Below are 19530 nucleotides of genomic sequence, written 5' to 3' on the forward strand. Positions count from 1 at the left end.
GGGGGTCCCCACTCGGTATCGTAAACGAGTATGTGTGTAAAGTTATGAAGTGTGTCTGTTACGCTAGAAGAGTCAGAGTTTGGGACGGAGTCTTTTACCCCCTGGAGTGTTACCGGAGTTTTTGGAGTGCTCAAATAAACGGGCCTTTTTCCCGAACACTCCTCTGGTCTCCTGCTCGTGAGGGATTCATTACAACATCGTAACATGGCTTAGATTTCTAAATAAACATTTACCTCGTCGCTAGATAGACCTACTCCTGAAAAAGTCGTGCGCAATGCTTTTTGTCCCTACGAGGCCACCGTCATTTACCCGACAGGAGGGGTGAGCGAGTGAGCCCTGCAATCTAGAATTTGACCACTGATGTCACTGTTTTCAACCCATTTTACACACTGGCCCTTTAATCTGACTCAACAACATTCACTTGTATCACTTAGTAGTATTTGACCAGAGGTATCTATGCCAGAGGTGTCAAACTCATTTTAGTTCATGGGCCACATACAGTCCGATTTGATTGCAGGTGGTTTGGACCAATAAAACCACAGTATAATATCCTATAAATCACAAACACCTCCAAATGTTTCCCTTTTTGTTGGTGTTGTTTAAAAAAAAGTACATTTTAAAAGTGCTAATCCGTTTACAAAACAGATGACAAACCACCTGTGATGTCTTCAGAAGAATAAATGCGATTACAACAATATTTCTCTTTTTTTTCCACAGTCTACTACTCACTGTCATTACATGTGCAATTTACTGTATGTGTCCCCTCCTGTGTAGTAATCCTAATATCACCACACCAAACTGAAGTGAAAGAAAAGAACTGTAAAAGCCCCCTGAAGCAGCGTTTTACAATAAGAAAGCTACTCAGTGTTTAACTTGCTCTTGACACCTGGCATCTCTTAGCCTCCACAAGTGCATCACTATTAGGCGTGCAGGGTCATCCAGTGGGCTGCATTGGACCCTTTGGCCCTCGGGCGGTATGTTTAACACCCCTGATCTATACTCTTGGGGGGGGGGGGGGGGGCTTGCCTAAGCCACCAAATGTGCTAGGCCCAGCACTGATTATTTGACTCTATCATGCAGCACTAAAAACACAGGACAAATGCACGCATGCATACACTACTGTAAGAATGATGCACCATACCCTCTTTAGTTTTAGTGAGATATTGTATTCATGCATTATTTAACCTCCAGTAAAGTAGCTTTTACCTACTGGGCTTCCATACTTCTTCAAAGCACGGCATCTGCTTGAACTTGTCAGGCTGCACAGAGTTGCAGAGGGCCTGCGGGCTTTCACAGATCTACATAACATCCCTATTTGCATGCGCCGCTGAAGCACCAGTCATCCCCATGTACATGTCTCCCATCCACAGCCCACATTCCTTTAAAGAGAGCAGCTAGAGGGGCGTGCACGTTGAGAGTCGGTCTTCACACCAGCAGGGACATTGTGCACCTACCGAGAGGGACTCAGCATGGCCTCAGCACTGAATTGCACACCCGTTATGTTGTGTTTTATTTATTTGTCGTTACTGTTTGCCAGTGTGTTTTGCGACGCCGATGCAGAGGAAGATGAGCATGCCAAGCACACGTACACGGTGGAGATGTTCAACGAGGCGGTGCCCACTGCACCCCACTTTGTCATGTTTTACGCCCCATGGTAAGTGGACAGTTAGTGCCCAAGTTTTTCAACAACCGAGTTCATCGGCAATAGCGTTTGTCTCTTGTTGACATCCCCAGTATATACCGAAGACCGGAAAACGGCGTCAAGAATGGGATTAGAGCTAACCGGCATATTAGCAACAAGCTAGCTAGCAGGCATGCTAATGGGCTACCGGCGTTAGCTTAGCCTCTAACTAGCATTGCCAACTGCCGTGTAACGGATTGCAGCACTTTTCATAGCGGCCTCGGTGCTAACTAAGCTAGTAGTTTGCTAGCATGTAAAATATAGTTGAAAACTGTCTACTGAACGTTGAATGAGGAACTGGAACAGTCAAACGCTGGTTGTAGCACTGTGTTTATTCACAGTTAGCACAGAAAGAGCAAGGTACAGTTCAGAGTTGTAGTTTGAGGAGCTGTGCTTACGTGGCACGCACTGATTGACTGATGTGATGTCAGCGGTTCCAAAAATGGGGTCCACGGATCCCTAAAGGTCCTTGAATGGGCCTAGAGAGTTAGAAATAAGAGGAGAAGTTCGCTTCAATCACTTAATTCAGTGTAGATTGAAAAACTTAAGAGAGAGATAAAAACAGAGACTTATCAGAGATAAGATCAGATGTTCAACTCTTCTCTTGTCATGTGAAAGTTTGACCACTGAAGTGTCAGTTATCTCTCATGGGTATCTTTAGGACCAAACCTTTGTCCAACACCCACACTGATATTCTTGACATGGGCCATGTAACATTAGAGCTGCATGCAGTGTCCTGTCTCTTCTCTACATTTGGCCCGATAGCTCACTAGTAAAAGTGCTTTTTCATTGTCGTGGATTCACATAATGTGTAATGGTATGCAAAATAGTACCGGCTTCTCTTATTTATTATTAAAATATTACATCAAACTAAAGCTATATGGGGCTTTCATTGCCAGAAATAACCATGAGTCTGAACAGGAAAGCAAGAGGCCTGTTCCTTTTTATTATTTTTTGATCATTCAGAGGGGAGTACAGTAGTTGGCCACCATTTGCAACATGGTATTTCATTAGAATACAGCACTATAAACCTTAATATCATCTTCATAACTTGGCCTGTAATGCATGTAATTCCACATTTCCTTTGAAAGTGCAGGTAAGTTATGTGCAAATGATTGCTTTTTCACATGATCACAGTTCAGACAAAACAGATTTTCAACTGGATCATAAAGATAAAAAATATATATTTATCGAAATATTTTGATTTTGAATGTTGGAGCGGTTTCAATACTCATTTTCCGCAGCAACAATACACCAGTACCATAACAGTAGACCAAAATATGTAAAAGCTTTGGGTGTAAATTCTGTGGTACACTGACGGTATTTGAACCACGGTTGTGTCCAGGTGCGGCCACTGCCAGAGGTTACAGCCAGCATGGAATGAACTGGCGGAGAAATACAACAGCATGGATGAGCCCCCAGCGTATGTGGTAAAAGTAGACTGTGTCCAGGACACCAAGTTCTGCTCCAATGTCCACGGGGTTAGAGGCTACCCTACGTAAGTACTCATCACACCAATTCTTGAATTCATTTGTTCATATTAATTCTTTGGCATGCATTTGATCAGCCTACAAATCTCTTAACTGAAAAGTGTTGCAGGATAAATGCTACTCTTAGGACATGAAAGTAAACAGTCCTTGTCATTACTGATTGACAGAGAGGTGATACATTGACCTGCATTTAGTCGAATATTCTGCCAGTATCTTAATGACATCCTCTTAAATCTTGGATGCTGCTGACTGCCTGCCATACCTGCAAACACAGCAGTCACTAGATAATGATTGACAGAAGTTTTGTAACTAAGAATTACAAGATCCTAGAGCTTGTAATGATGATTGAATTGACTAGTTAGAAAATAATTTGTGCATGCATGTATAATTGAGTTTTAGTACACCCTGTGATGCTTCAGACTTGGACAATAAATCTGCCATGCCACAATTAATTCAATTCAAAACATTTCTTGTGTTGTGTGCAGGCTGAAGTTGTTTAAGCCAGACCAGGATGCAATTAGGTACCAGGGGCCCAGAGATCTACAGTCTCTGGAGACCTGGATGTTGAAGACACTCCAGGAGGAGCCTGGGGTTAGTCATGTTCATTCAGTTAACACCTTGAGTTTATAAACCAGTGGCTCTTACATTGCAAGAATGTTGGTGTTCATAGCTGCTTGTTGCTGTGTGTCCTCCAGGAGCCAGTGAGTGAACAGGAGCCTCCTAAAGCCCCAGAGCCCAAACAGGGCATGTATGAGCTCACTGCTCTCAACTTTAAGAGCCACATAGCCAAAGGTAAATATGAAGAGTAGAATATATGCTTTTTAATACTTCATGAAAGTGCTTTTATACCACTTAACCAAGGTAAATGAATAGTTAACTTCATCTTGTATATTTATGCAGCTGCATCCTGCCTGCAACAGATAAGTCGTTTCTGTTTTGTCTCAAATATAAACCGTACTTTCAGTTTTCAACCACACTAAGTAGTGTTTCTGGATCCTTCCTTAGAGAATGGAAACACCTCATTGCCTTGATTGACATAACTGACATTTCAACACGAGCACCTGAGCCACAGTCCACAACGTCAGTCAGCTCGAGCCGACTGTGTAACACTCGTCCCCTGTCACCTCACGTTTCTGGATTTTCAGACAACGACAGCAAAAACAAACAGTGCCCACGATAATTGTCTCGTTGAAATTGTGGCTTTTAAGCCCCGCCGAAGTCCAATGTTTTGGTTTTGAAGAAAAATAAATGATTTCTTGTTTGGAGACGAAAAAAGGCAGGATATGACATACGCATTTTTAAAACAGTGTTTATAGGTCCCACCTTCACATCTTGGCAGCAGAGCTCCAATAAACGTTGTGTAATTGGTTGCGTAGACCCTCTGAATAAGAGGTGTATATTTTCATTTACAACAGGCTGGGCTGAGTTTGTAGTGGAATCAATGTTTTTGCACTACTCCATCAAATCAAAACTCTGAACATATGAACTTGCTGAGCCTCACTTTAAGTACATAATTGTGCACTTGTGTGTAATCAGGAATTGGTTATATACTACAAGGCATTTTACTTTTTTACTTATTGTATGTATTATTTTTTTCTTTCCATTTGTGTTTAATTTTCTTGTTTATTATCTGCCGTTTCTTTTTTTAATATGGCTTCTCTCCTCTATCTACAGGTGCCCATTTCGTGAAGTTCTTTGCCCCGTGGTGCGGTCACTGCAAAGCCATGGCCCCAACCTGGGAGCAGCTGGCCACCACCTTTGAGCACTCTGACGATGTCAAGATAGGAAAGGTGGGTCCTTCAGACTGTGCACAGGTTAACAGGTTAATGATACAGCAACTCATAAAAAGTGAATCATATATTAAAAACAATAAAACAATGCATACTGTGACACAGGCAAAAGCAGGGAGAGAAAACAGCTCAACCAGTTATCGCAACCTTTCCACGATTATTTTTTTAGTTGCAAAATCACAAATTCATTGCAAAAATCATCACAATGCCTGTTGCAAACGTTGCAACATGCATACAGTTTTTTTTAGAAAAGCTGCTGTGAAATTGAGCATTTTAACATGCATACAATTTTTTTAGAAAAGCTGCTGTGAAACTGAGCATTTTAGACCACAACATTCTCCCCAAAAAATCCTGCGAAATCCTTGAGGGCTGAACTACAAAGGTGCTTGTTTTTACATTAATGGCCACCTTCTTTCTTTCTACTAAAAGAAGATTGCTGTTTTTTTTACTCATCTAACATTATGAGCTGCCTTTGTGACACACTTTTGTTGACCAACTTATATCACAGTTCATTATTTTCTCTCACCATTGTTATGTGAATTTTGTTTACACTACTGAGATGATCATCCTGTTGCCTGTTGGGCAGAACAGGATGCTGGCCACATGAGAAACTACCTGTTAAGCTACCTGTTTGCATACTGGGTTATCGAGCACACTCCTCTTAAGCAAATTTGCAGGTTCAGTGTTTGCATTGATGTTGCACTCTAATTTAGTAACACATGTTGATGTATTTATGACCTAGGTGGACTGTACGCAGCACTATGAGGTGTGCTCTGACAACGGCGTACGCGGATATCCCACACTGCTCTTCTTCTACAACGGACAGAAGGTATCAAAGAAGTTTTTGACTGCAACAGATTTTCCATTGCAAATCATCTCTGCATGCAGAGCCGTTCTACACACTTTTTGGCCTCAGCTTGTCTCCGTCTGACCTGGTGCCGCTGTGGCTGTCATGTTCTTTCTCATCGACACCTTAAGATTTAATGCAAATTGGAACAACCTCCATGACGTTACATCATGCTGGGATGATTAAATACATAACTATTACAAATACTAGCATGTTAATGACTTGCATTGGCTCCATCAAAGATCTAAGTTAAACACTGATTGAAAAAATTGATAATGATCAATCAACATTTTGCTTCAGCCAAAACTATTGTCAGTTAATGTAATGCACACATAGTACTGGTTTGTGTTCTATCTTGTCTTTAAGTAGACCCCATCCTCTGGGGTCAGCGTTCAGTTCAAGAGGTCCAAAATCTAATGATAGCACTATCCACAGCGCTAAAAAATTATTCAGATAGCTTCCACAGTTATTGTAATGGCAGTAAAGTCTTAAATCTTCTGTTTGTGTTCATCTTTTTTTGTAGACAGAGCAGTACAAAGGAAAAAGAGATCTGGACTCCTTCAAAGACTTCGTGGACAACCAGGTGAAGGCTGTCGTCGCTCAGGAGGAAGAGCCGGAGCCCAGCGAGGATCAAAAAGGCAACGAGATCCCCACTGATGAGCCAGTCAAAGAGGAGGAAAAGGTGCGTGTGAACAACAAAAAGAAGAAAAGTCAGACACAGGAAATGCGTGCTGCAGTACCTGTTGAGCACATTGTCATACAATCAGAGAACATATTTTAGAAACAATTATTTAGTTTCTCTGACGTGTTGAAATTATTCTGCTTGTGGCATTTGAAAGGATTTAGACACCACACAAACTGGTCTGACTTCAACATGCTTTTAACAAAACTATGTACTGAATGCTATTGTCTAACAAAGCTATAGGTGCGTTACAGCCCATATATAATGACTTTCATTGTGAATCTGCTTTGCATACGCAACTGCAAAAGAGTAGGGTTCCCACGGTCATGAAACCTTGAAATGTCATGGAATTTTACAATCACATTTTCCAGGCCTGCAGATGTTATTGAATTAGTAAAAATAATTGGAAGTTAAGGAAAGTCATGCAGTTATGTTGTGTGTAATGAAATTGTTACAGTGCTCTTCCTTGGATGGAAATTTATTTTTTGAAGCTGTCGATTTAAAGTAGCTCCAACATGCCTCGATGTGTGACAGCGTTTGTTTAGCATCTCATACGTTTCTTCATTTTCTCCCTGCGTTCCGTCTCTTCCTCTATGTATAATAGCTCGCTGAAATTATTTCTGAATAGAATTTGATTTGATATGTTTGAAAAACAACAGGCAAGTAGGGCAAAAAAAAGTCCATGAAAATGTGTGTGTGTTGGGGGGGCAATCACCCTATGGTACAATACAACCACACTGAGTCATTAGGGTGGACCAAACATATGGCGACCATCTTGACCTGCAAAGATCTTAGCACCCACTCAACTATGTGCCTCTCAACTAGCAATTACAGTAAAGCTAGTTATTTTCCTGCTGATGGATGCCAGAATTTCAGAAAGGCATGCTGATGACAATGACATCATCTTTAATTATGATAATCCTGACAACCCTGATAAAGTCCATGCCACACATTTGTGTTTCATGAGATGATGTGACAGAAGTTCTTCAAGCTGAAGGGCTCTCAGTAAGGTAATCCTAAATGTCATCGCAGTTCAGCACTGTTTAATATCCAAGTTTCTTCCTCTCTTCAGTCCAGCGTGTTGGACCTCACAGAGACCAACTTTGATGAGACAGTCGCCAAGGGCCTCACCTTCATCAAATTCTTTGCTCCATGGTAAGATAGTCGTTTTATTGTGCTTTATCTTTAACGTCCTGTTTGAAGTAACACTCGCTGACACAAATTTTGTATAAATGTGTTTAAGTCAAACACTTGATGTCACAGTCTTCCCAGCAATGTCTCAGTCCCTGAAGTGATGTCATTCCTGTGTTATCCTGCTGTCAACCGTAGGTGTGGCCACTGTAAGAACCTCGCTCCAACATGGGAGGATCTTTCCAAGAAGGACTTTCCCGGCCTCACTGACGTCAAGATAGCCAAAGTGGACTGCACTGTTGAGCGCACACTCTGCAACAAGTACTCTGTAAGTATGTGGGCGTCATCCACAATTTCTACTGTAAGACATCAAGTAAACTGAACATGCAGCACCCTGTATCTCCAACCCTCACATACCCTTCTGTCAGCATTTTAATTTCCTCCAGATTAAATGTGTTATACAGGATGTAATAAAGTGAAGATGTGGTTTTATCACAGAGTCATAAAACAATACGACTGCCACATACTCTAATTAGATGCTACAGACTGTAATCCTAAAGCAGATTGAACAGTCATGGGTAAAGAAATGTTGGCGCACACACCCACGATCAGCTTTGATTGCATGTAGAATCTGAATGATGTTATTGGAAGTAAAGCTGAGGGCATTATCAGATCTTGACTCAGGTTTTAGTACGTGTGTGAGAAGGCTTCACATAGACGTCAGCCTGCAACTTACCAATGCTGAATTTATAAAAAGATTGATCACATTAAATCAGTTTGCATATAACTTTGTTACTGTTGAGTTTCGTTTGCAATTTTTAAATGAAATGGTGAATCATTAAGCCAATCTATCATTGTATACTATTTAAGTTGTACTGCTTGCAAAATTGCTGCATCAGAGTTCAACATCCACAGTTCAGTATCTTTATGTTTTTATATCTAATATATCTTATCACAGGGTTTCCACACAATATGTAAAGTATAGTTTGTTTCTAGTGATTTCCAGGTCTGTGTAAGCATAGGGAAAAGAAAACAGAGTAAAGAGATATACTCATGTTTCCAGATGCCTCTCATCTGTTGTCTAAAATATAAAATTCAGAACTTCTAAAAATAAATTGATCATACGAGCAGTGTTGTTCATAGCTTGTGGAGCAGGCAGCCAAAATGTTTACCACCGTGTGAGAGAGTGCGAGCCAGAGTGAGCGTGATGTCTTTGAAGACAAGGCAAGAAGTATGGCATGCGACTGAACCCACACTCCTACACAGAGCTCCCTCTGCGCTTGTGCATCACAGCCTGCAAAACAGCTCTGCCCCAAGTGCCATATAACGGTGCTATATCTGGACACATTAGTTTGAAAGAAATGCAGCAGTATCAACTCATTTCAGCTCTTATTTATGAAAGACACTAAAGGCTGTGATGCGTGATGACTGATCTTGTCCTCTGCTTTGAGGGTCGGACCTCCTGGACGTCACTGATTTCCCAATTTGCTGACATTTTTATCCACTGTTCTTCTTTGAATTAGCTGCTAACTTTTAATTTTCACACTGCATACCACATAAGAATTAAATGTTTTTTAAAGGTATCGAAGCACATGGAATAAGCTGCTATTGTTGACCCTCTTGTCTCTTAATACAGGTTCGAGGTTACCCCACCTTGATCATGTTCAAGGCAGGGGAGCAGGGTGACGAGCATAACGGCGGGCGGGACCTGGAGAGCCTGCACAGCTTTGTGATGAGGCAGGCAAGAGACGAGCTGTAGAAACAAGTCAAGTCAGCACTCAACTCTCCACCACTTTGCTCGTCCACACTGCATATCTGGCGAGTAGGACACCACTCTCTGTCCTACAGCTGCCAAACCTCTCTCTATCTTTCTCTCCACTCGGGTTCTCTTCAGAAAGGAGTCAGCCAATGACAGACTGCAGTCTGTTCTTTCTCCTGTGTTTAAGGGCAGAATGATTCAGTAGAGTGTTTGGGATGTGAATGTTTTTCTCATTGCTGTCGCCCAACCTCAAATCTCCTAATGTGGAGGATGCTATGGTTGGGTCGGCAAATGAAGTTATGTCTGACAACCACTTTGCAAGCACAGCTAAATCAATCAGAACCAGAATTCCTCACACAGATATAATGTTTATTAAAATGGTAGCACTGACGGACAGATGTTCCAGTTTCTGCCTGTTTAGAAATTGTTTCTGATGAACTTCTGCAGCCATTTGACTTTTTTTAAATACTAAATTTTATACATGGGATCTGTTGTTAAATCACAAGCCATTAATGTTACAGTACTGTCAGTCAAAAGTTTGTAAAGTTTGTGTCACCCGAATGTGAAGTTGAGTGTTAAGTTGAGAGTACTTTCTATCCACGCCAGTGACGGCCTATCTGACTTAACTCTCAGGGAAACGCCCACACAGACTGGGAGGAGTTGTGATGGAGGCATCATTGTTATCACAGGTCTGACAATGGCACATTTTCTCTAAATGACCCATTTTCTGACTCCTGTGATGTCATCAGCCATCCCTACCTACTCCTCCTAGAATTCAGGGTCTCAGGCCTGGACCATGTTGCTCCATATCTCCATTACTGAACATCTTTACTATTGCTTTTTTAAAATCCCACCCATCATTTTATCCTCCAATGAAGTACAGAAGGTGTGAATCAGAGGTTTTTGTGGTATATCTCTCAGGCCAGACCCAGGTCCAAAGGATTTGGGAAACAGGAAGTGGAGCAGCAGGCAGTTGGTTCACTTGGTATTTAGGGTAAAGCATGCAGTTTACGTTTAGGATCATTTGCATGAGAAATTGAGCTCCACTTTGGTTGTGGAAATGTCACTCACGAGAGCTTTTACTACCTTACGTCTTAGGTTGGGCATTTTTGTAATAATACTTGTGAGATTGGAACTGAAACATTCACCACAACTCAGGGTCAGGTGGGCTAACTAGCATCATATCACCTCTCTGACCATGATTGTGACCTTTTCTTACCAGAGTGATGAAACCAGCTGCATCTTGGGTCCATGTAATTCACTTTTCCTGCTCCCAAATAATGTTTCTAGTCGTCCGTTTTCTGACTGTGAAAAACCATGCTTGTAAAGCGCACCAGCTGCTGGTTTCTAAGTCTCACTCACCAGCAAAATGATCTGGAAAAAGCATATTGTATTGATTGCAACCAAAATAAACCCTAACTTGGCTGGTATTCATTTCCCACTCTGTCTATAACCACTGGTGAGATTGTTCAAACTGAAATCTTAAGTGTGAATGAATGAAGTCTGCTGTATACTGATCCTATCAAAGTGTAATGCAATCACTTGGGAAACAATATTTGCCCCATTTCTGAATTGTCATTAGAAAAAAGGAGATTTTTTTGTTGTTAAAACTTCTCTCAGAATTCTAAGATAATCTCGTTATAAAAAAGGGCACTTTTTTCCTCAGGTGAATGCATTACACTGGTGGAGTATGATAACCATCAACCCACAAATCCAACTTTTACAGAGGGTTAATCTGTGTTTTAACAGCCAGCGGCTGAGAAAATAGAATCTGTCGCAGACCTGGCTCTAATAGCATTTGCAGTTTCTTTTCAGCGCACTTTTCTGTGACTAACTGTGACTTCACCCACCTGTTACGGCATTACGCCCATCACACTGCAAATGCTCTTTGACCCAGGTTATGTGAAAGGTATGTGCTGCATGATGTAGGGCACCATTTATTGTCTAACCCAGGTACACACAAACAGTCAGACACACGGCAGTTTTTTTTTTGTCAGTAAAAGTTTTTATGGATAGCACATGGTCTAAGGAACTCCAGTGACAGAAGTATTTTTTTCCTCGTGAGTCATGGGTTGTGCACTACCCATGGATTTTGTACAAAAAAAGTGAATAATGGCAAGTTGTAACATGAGATTTCATAATAAAAAATTTTCAAAAATAAGTTTGTATTCATTTCGTTCTTGCATCTGTCTCTGTTAATAAGGTATGTGATTTTTCTTTTTAATAAAAGGTGCAATAAATAAGCTGAGAATGTACAAGTATTTACAAAAAAACAGTCTAAACATGATCACAAATGTAAACAGCAGCTTACCAGAGGTATATTTTGTAATTTATGATTGGTTAGGCACGTAAGGTATTTTGATTCTTGTTGGTATTAGTTTTTCATTAAAATATGTTCTCTAAAAAAAAAAAAAAACCTCCATGTCATTCAAAGCTCACAGTAACATGTTCAATTGGAAAGACGTTGCCACTGGACACAGATCTCAACATAATTTTACCCTCAGGGTTGAAAAAGCAAAGGGCTAATTTCAGAAAGCTGGCACAGACGCCGCTCAGCCGGCTGTTTTTGACTCACTAAATGTTTTTCCACAATCTCTTGATGGGTTGTCAGGGGTGGAAGCGTTTGTTAACTTTGCGAGTGCAGCAACATGGAAATGGCCATTTGCGGTATGTTGGAGGGATAAGGCTGTATTCTTCGGCTCTTTGGAGAAAAACATCAGTTTAGCCACAACATGCATCATGCTGAACCAGCCTGGTGAATCGCAGCTCAGCGTGAGCCCGGCAAATATTGACACGGAGGGGATATTTGGAGCAGTGCACTACTAAAATAGCCTGCGGTCACTTTGGTTCAGTCCATATTATATTTTAGGAGGGCAAATATGGCTTGAGAAGAAAATACATTAGGGAAGAGGAAGGAAATATGAATCTACTGACTCCAATGTATTCATTTAGTAATAGATTGTTTGAGTTAACATCTGCATGGAAAGGGAAACTAGGTTTGTATTTTCCCATCTCGCTCAAACCATTAAGCACATTTCCTGTCGTTTGACCAGGTGATGTCACTGACTACTGTTGGTTTTCACACTGAGTCAACTCCCCAGGGTTCGAGCCCCCTCTGAGAACTGATCCACCATGTTACTTTTGTCGTAGAGGAGAAGGGAAAGAAAGCAGCACTCGGACTGGTCCCACAATGGTACAGTTTTGCCCTCTCCCTCTCATTGAGGGAGAAGGTGCAGTAGCCTCTTAGGCGTTCATACACACACGTTCCATTAACACATAATATACAAACTTAAACACTCCATCCTCCCCATGCACACACTCAGTCATTCACTCAGTTGCAGACCCATGAAGTGAAGACTCCACAGCTAATAGAGAAGGTGATGGACAACTCGGTGGCTCAACACTGGAGTAGGGTGAAGTTGCCAAAAGACGACACCCATAATGGTCCCCTCGTAGTTTGATGAAGACAAATGTTCATGTTATTAGACGGATGTTTTGAACTGTCCAAAATTATCGGTGTAGAACATACAAATGATCTTTCAGGGTGGATATTCCTTGCAGGCGGAGGATTTGGGCAGGAAGCTTGTGGAGGTCAACATCACCCAGGAGTCACTGGTGCAGTCGCAGCCCTTTGCCAACCCAACTTTTAATCAAGCGTCGTTAGCCCTCGATGTTGGTGTCAGTGGCAGCCGCAGGCACGTACCACCATGTTCTTGTATTTCTTGAGTATGACGTTGGAGTTGTCGTCAAAGTAGAGCACTGAGATTGCGTGGAGCTTGGTGGGGGCACAGCATGGCTTTGGTACGTTCTCTGGGTTCATCAGGTGCACCTGGAACAGAAAGAAACACTTTAAGCCCCTTTAAGTGTCAGTCTGCAGTTGGTAGAAAATTAAACTAGATGTTAAAAAGATAAGAGATCAATTTAAAGGGTGAAATTTAGCACAACACTTTTATTAAGTTTTTTTTTTAAGTATTTTTTTTTAAAGATTATTTTTTGGGCTTTTTTGCCTTTAATGTATGGGACAGAGTGAAATGGGGCAAGAGAGAGAGTGGGGGGTGACATGCAGTAAATGGTTGCAAGCCGGACTCGAACCTGCGACCACTGCATCGAGGCATCGCCTCGTAGAGAAAATATCTTGCTTTCCAAACACACTACATTTCCCATAATGCTCAATATTGTCTTTTTCTAGACTCTCCCTGCTTGCTAAATGCCTGCCTCTTTCTAGACTCACAAGTCAGTCTTTAGACGCTTTGCTTAACTAAAGACTGATGACTTTCTCCCTGATTTTGTGTTTAGATGGGCGGATACAATTTCAGAGTTTAAAAAAGCTTCCTACGTTGCAGAACCAATAGTAAATCCACAGGGCGGTTCTTCAGTGGCTCGCTGAACTCTTGTCCTCATAAACATAGTCCGACTAGAAACACGTGTAGCGGTACAAAATGGCTCAAGTCGCTGTAAGTCCCTCATTTCCACAATCTTGTGGACTGAGCACACATTTGATAAAACGGAGTTAAATCTCTCGGCATACATTTTCAAGCTCTCTGTGTGTTTGTGTCCTTGCGGATGAGAAAAGGGGGAGCGCACATTTCCGGGAGGGCGTATCCTTTTCAAAAATGCAAGAAGCGTTGCTTTGTTGCCGGCCGTTTTCTCCAGTGTGTTAAACACACTTTAGAAAGGAGTGTCCCCAGACTATCAGAAGGCAGAGATCTCTGATTGTCTGGTGGCGAGACTAGCCTCTTTCAAATGCCATGAATTCATGACAAGTGAACTTATCTTCATGTATAATATCACAGCAGTGCCCCTTTAAGTTAACAGTTTCACAATCAATGGATTACACCGTATATTATTGATCTTTGGAGCCCTAAAAAGCCTAAATTTTAAGACTCACACACATACAGAGAGTGATAAACACATAGCCATCCAATAAAATATAAAAACACATTTTTGAACTCCTCTACTCTTGCAGTTCTCTCTTGAAGTCACCTAAAAAGGATTACAGTACATTCCATTAAACAGAGTTGCAGACACTTGAATATTTTGTTGCACCATTATGGCAGTGATCCGAAATTCCTCAGAGGTAACTATTAGAAAAATCTGGCAACTTAAAACAACCCCTACGCTGTGTTTCGATTATACTGAGTATGGTAAACTCCTGTGGGTCGGCCTTACCAGGGTCTGTACAATGGCGTGGTTGGTGGCGTTCATGTGGGCATTAAGGGGGAAGGAGCACTCTCCATCACAGTAGTTGGCTGCGTAGCCTTCAGGAGCAATGATCCAGTCCTGGAGAAACACATGGGAGAAATCGTGATGTTACACAGAGGTAAACATGCCCCTGTCTCAACAGTTTTTGGACGTGTTGCAGGCATTGAATTCACAATGAGTGTATATTTACAATTACATTTAATTTAATTACATTAAACATCTCGTCTTTGTACTGTATTCAATTGAATATAGGTCAAAAAGGATTAGTGGCATGATGCCATTCTTCCCATCTATGTAAACAAGTGAATAAGAAGCTGTGTGTGTCAATGTCACCATTTAGTTTTATCATTTTATGAGTGTAGGTTGTTATACCTAAATAAATGAGGATGCAATATTGGCCTGTTACGTTAGTCCACCTGACTCCTGTTGGTAAATTCAGTGTTAATCCTGTCTCTAAGGACATCCCTGCTCAAACACTCCTGCCTGTGGAATCACTCAGGGAAGCAATACTTCTCCCCTCCTTCCTTCCTTCCTCTCTGCGTCTAACTGTTTCGCTCCGACAGCTTCTCTGCATGTTTTACCTCTTTCTAACTTGTTTTTGTGTTTTTATCTAGTGCACCTTCCTGTCTGTGTTAATAATCTCTCGCTCTCTGTCTTTCTCTTCTCGTTCTGTCTCTTTCTGTCCAGCTCCCTTCCTGTCTGTGTGTGTGCGTGCGTGTGTGTGTCCGCACGTATGTATGTTGTTGTGTGTGTGTGAGAGAGAGTGAGTGCTGGCAGTCTCCCTCTAGATGTCAGTGCTGTGTTAACAGATCACAGCTTGTTTGGAAGGATGTACGTAACTCTGCCCTTCTATTTCTTCCTCAGCCTGTCTCCTTGTAAACACACGCACACACACACACACACACACACACACACACACACACACACACACACACACACACACAGTCTGGGACTTCATTCTACTCCCACTGAGCCACTTTAAATGACTTTTCCTCTTTTGATCACCGTCACTTGGCAGCCTGATAGTCAGTGGTGTTTATAATGTGAGTTTATAGTAAATGAACTGATCGAGTGGCACTGACACTAATCTGTTAGAGTGGATTTTTGATTTTATTTTACATTATTCAGTTACTTTATTTACCTCAGACAAGTAAAATGCACAGATGTTTCAGCTTTACCTTAGTGTGTGATATCTATGTAGCTTTAGGATTTTAATCTTTTAACTTTAACCTGCTGCAGTGTGATAGCAAAGACAGGGAAGAAGACTGCAAGCTGCTAAACATGTACAGTATGTAAACAATGCAGGATTTAAAGTGCTTAAAACATCAGCTTTGCAATTGTTTTATGAGGAAGGAAATGTGCTTGACATATTTGTTAGACCTCAAGGATACACACAATGTGTTTCGGTGAGTGACACTGAATTTAAACTTAACTTTTGTTTGTTTACAGGAAAACTCTAGAGAGCCCTGCTCATATCAGGAAGTGGAGATTCTGAGTAATCAGCTTCTACGACACAGAGGAAGCTATTTGATACACCTGCTGGTCAAAGACTGATTGACAGTTATTGTTGGGAACAGTTTAAATGAACTTGCTCCTGATGCTTAATGACTATTGCACATTGGTGAAGACAAAGCTGAAACATCTGTGCATTTTACTCCCCCGTGTTACTTCTGCAAACTCTATTTGAGTGTATGTACGCATAGAGAGACATGATTATGCAAGATGTCCACAGTCGTCCCTATTGTGTAGATTTACATCAAAACTTGCATGTCTACCAATCCCTGGTGACACAAAGTCCATATTTAAAAGTCAATTTTAATTATGTTAGCCTCTTAAACTGTTCTACATACAGCACAGTATCTTGTTGTAAACACTGATTAGAATATCAAACTAGCTCTGAAGAGACAGTGAGCATCACCACACGTGTGTATTGGGACTTGTTTGGATGTACTGAATAAAAAAATGTTGGCTACCTGCCAGCCCAGCTCTCTGAAGCTCACGTAGAGCTCATGTCTTCTGCATGCCGTCTTCTGATCGCTGCTGTTATAATCTGCAACAGAAAAAAACAGAGATTATAAGGAAACTGCATTTTGCACACACACTTCATGTAGTTTAACATCTATAATATATTCACATTTTTCTAGTTTATGCAACATGACTAAATGCAGCCCTCGATGTGTAACATGTGTCCTACTATGTGTCAGATGGGTCAGCCATGGTAAAACACACTCAGCAAAAAACCCTTCCCTGGGTAAATGAGGTATTGTAGAAAAAAAAATTCCAATTAAACCTCATGGAAGTGACTCATGACATTCAGAGTCTGAGAGCAGAAGAACAACACAATACGCCTCATGTAATGCACAGGGTGGAGACATGTGAGGGCGTTGACCAGAGCACAGGCACAAATGCTCATTACAGCAGTCACTGCGCTCTACGTGCTTCACATTCATCTGCTGTTTAATGCATTTGAACGTGTGCCTAATTGAATTCATCAGCATTCAAATATTGCTTGGCGCAAGCTCAAGTGGTGACACAGTGACAACTGTGTTTATGGACTCTGCTGCCCTGCAGTTTGTTCTTAATTATCTCTGTTCCATTCTGCAGCAGACGGCTGCAGACAGTCCCAGGTATAGGTTTGGTTTTCACAGTCGAGGAGGTCATTGCTGGCATTGGTCACTGCGCTGAAGTCAAGACGGTGACACTGACTTTCCACTGACGTTTCAAAGGCTCTCTCTCCTTCGCTCCTCTGTCTCGCCTCATTGATTTTATTGTTGTGATTATTTTTTCTTCACAAAAAGACAAAGACAATGAGAGGGAAAAATGCAACGCACCAGTTGGAGTCCTGTATGCTCAAAAGAGCTTCGTCCAGAGGACCCATATGGTGTAGCAGTTGTCCCTAAAAATCCGCCCTCATCTTGGCTTCTTGGTGGCCCCTCCATGCCTTAAGCAACACTTCAGCCTAAAGCCCGCAAGTTATTTTAATTGTAGATGGTTGTCAGTCTGCACATTCTCACATCGCAATGTTAATTATAAAACTGTTAACCAACTGTTTTGGCTGAAAACCATTTGGTGGTTGCCTATTTTTGTTGTTTTTTTTGTGTCACTTGTCATTAGGGTTACAATACTGGTTTCTGACTCCATGTTTAGCCTATAGTAGAGTTAGTGCTGAGGATATCTAGGCTACAATAACTTTACACACTGCAGAGAAAAAAAAATTACAGCTTTGAGTTTATATGCAAGTGGCTCTCACATTCAAAATTGTCATTTGCTAGTTTTTCAGATTTGCTTATTGCATTGTCAGCCCATTTGGTGCAGCCGCTTATCCTGTCAACATGCAAGCATGGCTTTTGCTTCTCATGGGGAATAATTAGAGACGACCTGTTTGCCTAAAGAAATGTTGTGATAGACAGACAAGCAAATAAATGTACAGATTTACGTCCACGCATGCAAAAATCATCATCCGATTCTTTTTCAGAAACGTTTGTGTGTGCGTGTGTGTCAGAGAAAAAAAAAAGCGAGTGAGTCAGACTGCAGACGGAGATTTGTCACTCAGTCACAGCCACTCACCTCACTAACTCACCAACAGCAGCCTTGTTTAGTCAGCTGGAGTTGGGCACACACACACACAATTATGTAAGGGTCATTGATGTTGGGTCCTTGCATCTCCATGTCTATCATTTATTACCACCGGCGCTTACTGAACATACACAAACACACACACACATGCACACACACACACACACACGTTCACAACTGACCTGATGTTTATCTGTTTAACAGCCAAATCCACTTAGCTGCTCATTAAAATGAAGAGTTGTAATTTAAATTCACCAGCGCCAGTTGCATTATGATTTCATCATCAAATCAAATTTCATTTTGAACAGACGCACTGACCACACTGCCCAGACTCATGACTGTGTGTGTGTTTTAGCTGGACTCGCCTCAAGTAAGAAAAAGAGACAGAGAGACAGGGAGGGAGAGCAAGTTGGATTTGTCACTTGGATTCATCTCAGCTTGAAGCAAATGAGGAGAGAGGGAAAGAGAAAAGAGACGTAGACAGAGCGAGAACAGAGAGGAGCTAAGTAGAGCATGGCACTACCACACTTTCCACCATCTGCTCTCTAAATGTGCGACAACACAGTGACAACAATAGTTTATTGCAGCAGGACATGAATATGTCATCTGATTAGATGGGTTAATTCTGTAAAAGACAGGAAATGAAAGGTGCGACCAGTCACGACAGAAGGCTGTGGAGTGAGGTCAAATGGTCATCCGTAACCATCAAATACAGTCAGGTGTTTCCCCAGTTTACGGTTGTTTCCTTCCCAATAGGAAGGGCAGTTCACTGGGTGTCTGCTTATGTGGAAATACAGAGTTTATATGGGTGTGTGTGTGTGTGTGTGTGCTGTGGATTCAGGCACGCATGTTTGGCTCCGTGTGTGTGCAGATGACACCGGGTCACGTGCTCGTCCTGCCTCCCTGCGGACTGTCTGATCTGCCAGAGTCTTCAACAGCACAGAGTATTCAGATCTAACAGATTTACTATATGGAGACCTTCACAGATGAGGAAACAGGCTGGTCCTCGACCAGCTGCTGTAGGATCGTACTGACTTTTCCTATAATTATAATAATAATCTTTCTTGTACTGTAAGGCACATTTGCAGTGTGTACAGTGTTTACATACAGGAAACACCCAAGGATGAAAGACAAAGTGCCATTGAGAGAACTAAGCTGATTGGCTGAGTGACTTGGCTGACCTGATATAACCTTGAGGTGATGTTTATAGAAAGAGGAACTGACACATTAAAATATTTTAGGACGATAGGGCTTTTGCTTTGTGTCGAGATTTATGAGTTGAATTGGAATATGGATCGCTGGGGTTTTAATAATTTTGGGCTTCCAGACACTGACATACACACTGGCTCAAACTACACACACCCATATTATA

The 19530-nt window shown here is 41.6% G+C and overlaps 2 protein-coding genes across 2 annotated transcripts in view; one reads left to right on the top strand and one right to left on the bottom strand.

Moving 5' to 3' along the window:
- The first annotated feature begins 1381 nt into the window (after positions 1–1381).
- Positions 1382–11541, top strand: txndc5 (thioredoxin domain containing 5). The gene is made up of 10 exons (XM_049564635.1): positions 1382–1654; positions 3027–3179; positions 3657–3762; positions 3867–3963; positions 4846–4961; positions 5704–5790; positions 6332–6490; positions 7563–7645; positions 7820–7949; positions 9258–11541. The coding sequence occupies exons 1-10, from the start codon at positions 1470–1472 to the stop codon at positions 9378–9380; spliced, it is 1239 nt and encodes a 412-aa protein (XP_049420592.1). The 5' UTR covers positions 1382–1469; the 3' UTR covers positions 9381–11541.
- A 189-nt stretch (positions 11542–11730) lies between these two features.
- Positions 11731–19530, bottom strand: part of bmp6 (bone morphogenetic protein 6) — a 52641-nt gene continuing 44841 nt past the window's right edge. Inside the window, exons 5-7 of the mRNA XM_049564633.1 lie at positions 16556–16632; positions 14550–14660; positions 11731–13209 (exon numbers count right to left, since the gene is read on the bottom strand). Coding sequence (XP_049420590.1) covers positions 13060–13209; positions 14550–14660; positions 16556–16632 — 338 coding nt within the window. The 3' untranslated portion in view covers positions 11731–13059. The remainder of the gene's footprint in view (positions 13210–14549; positions 14661–16555; positions 16633–19530) is intronic.

This window comes from Epinephelus fuscoguttatus, linkage group LG21 (assembly GCF_011397635.1).
Source record: "Epinephelus fuscoguttatus linkage group LG21, E.fuscoguttatus.final_Chr_v1".
NCBI classification, from domain to species: Eukaryota; Metazoa; Chordata; class Actinopteri; order Perciformes; family Serranidae; genus Epinephelus; species Epinephelus fuscoguttatus.

Bases quoted from the DNA above. Each gene is read 5' to 3' on its own strand.
- txndc5 (XM_049564635.1), top strand. From the start codon at position 1,470: ATGGCCTCAGCACTGAATTGCACACCCGTTATGTTGTGTTTTATTTAT. The intron at 3,763-3,866 runs GTTAGTCATGTT...TGTGTCCTCCAG, and splicing joins CACTCCAGGAGGAGCCTGGG to GAGCCAGTGAGTGAACAGGA. The intron at 7,950-9,257 runs GTAAGTATGTGG...CTCTTAATACAG, and splicing joins CACTCTGCAACAAGTACTCT to GTTCGAGGTTACCCCACCTT.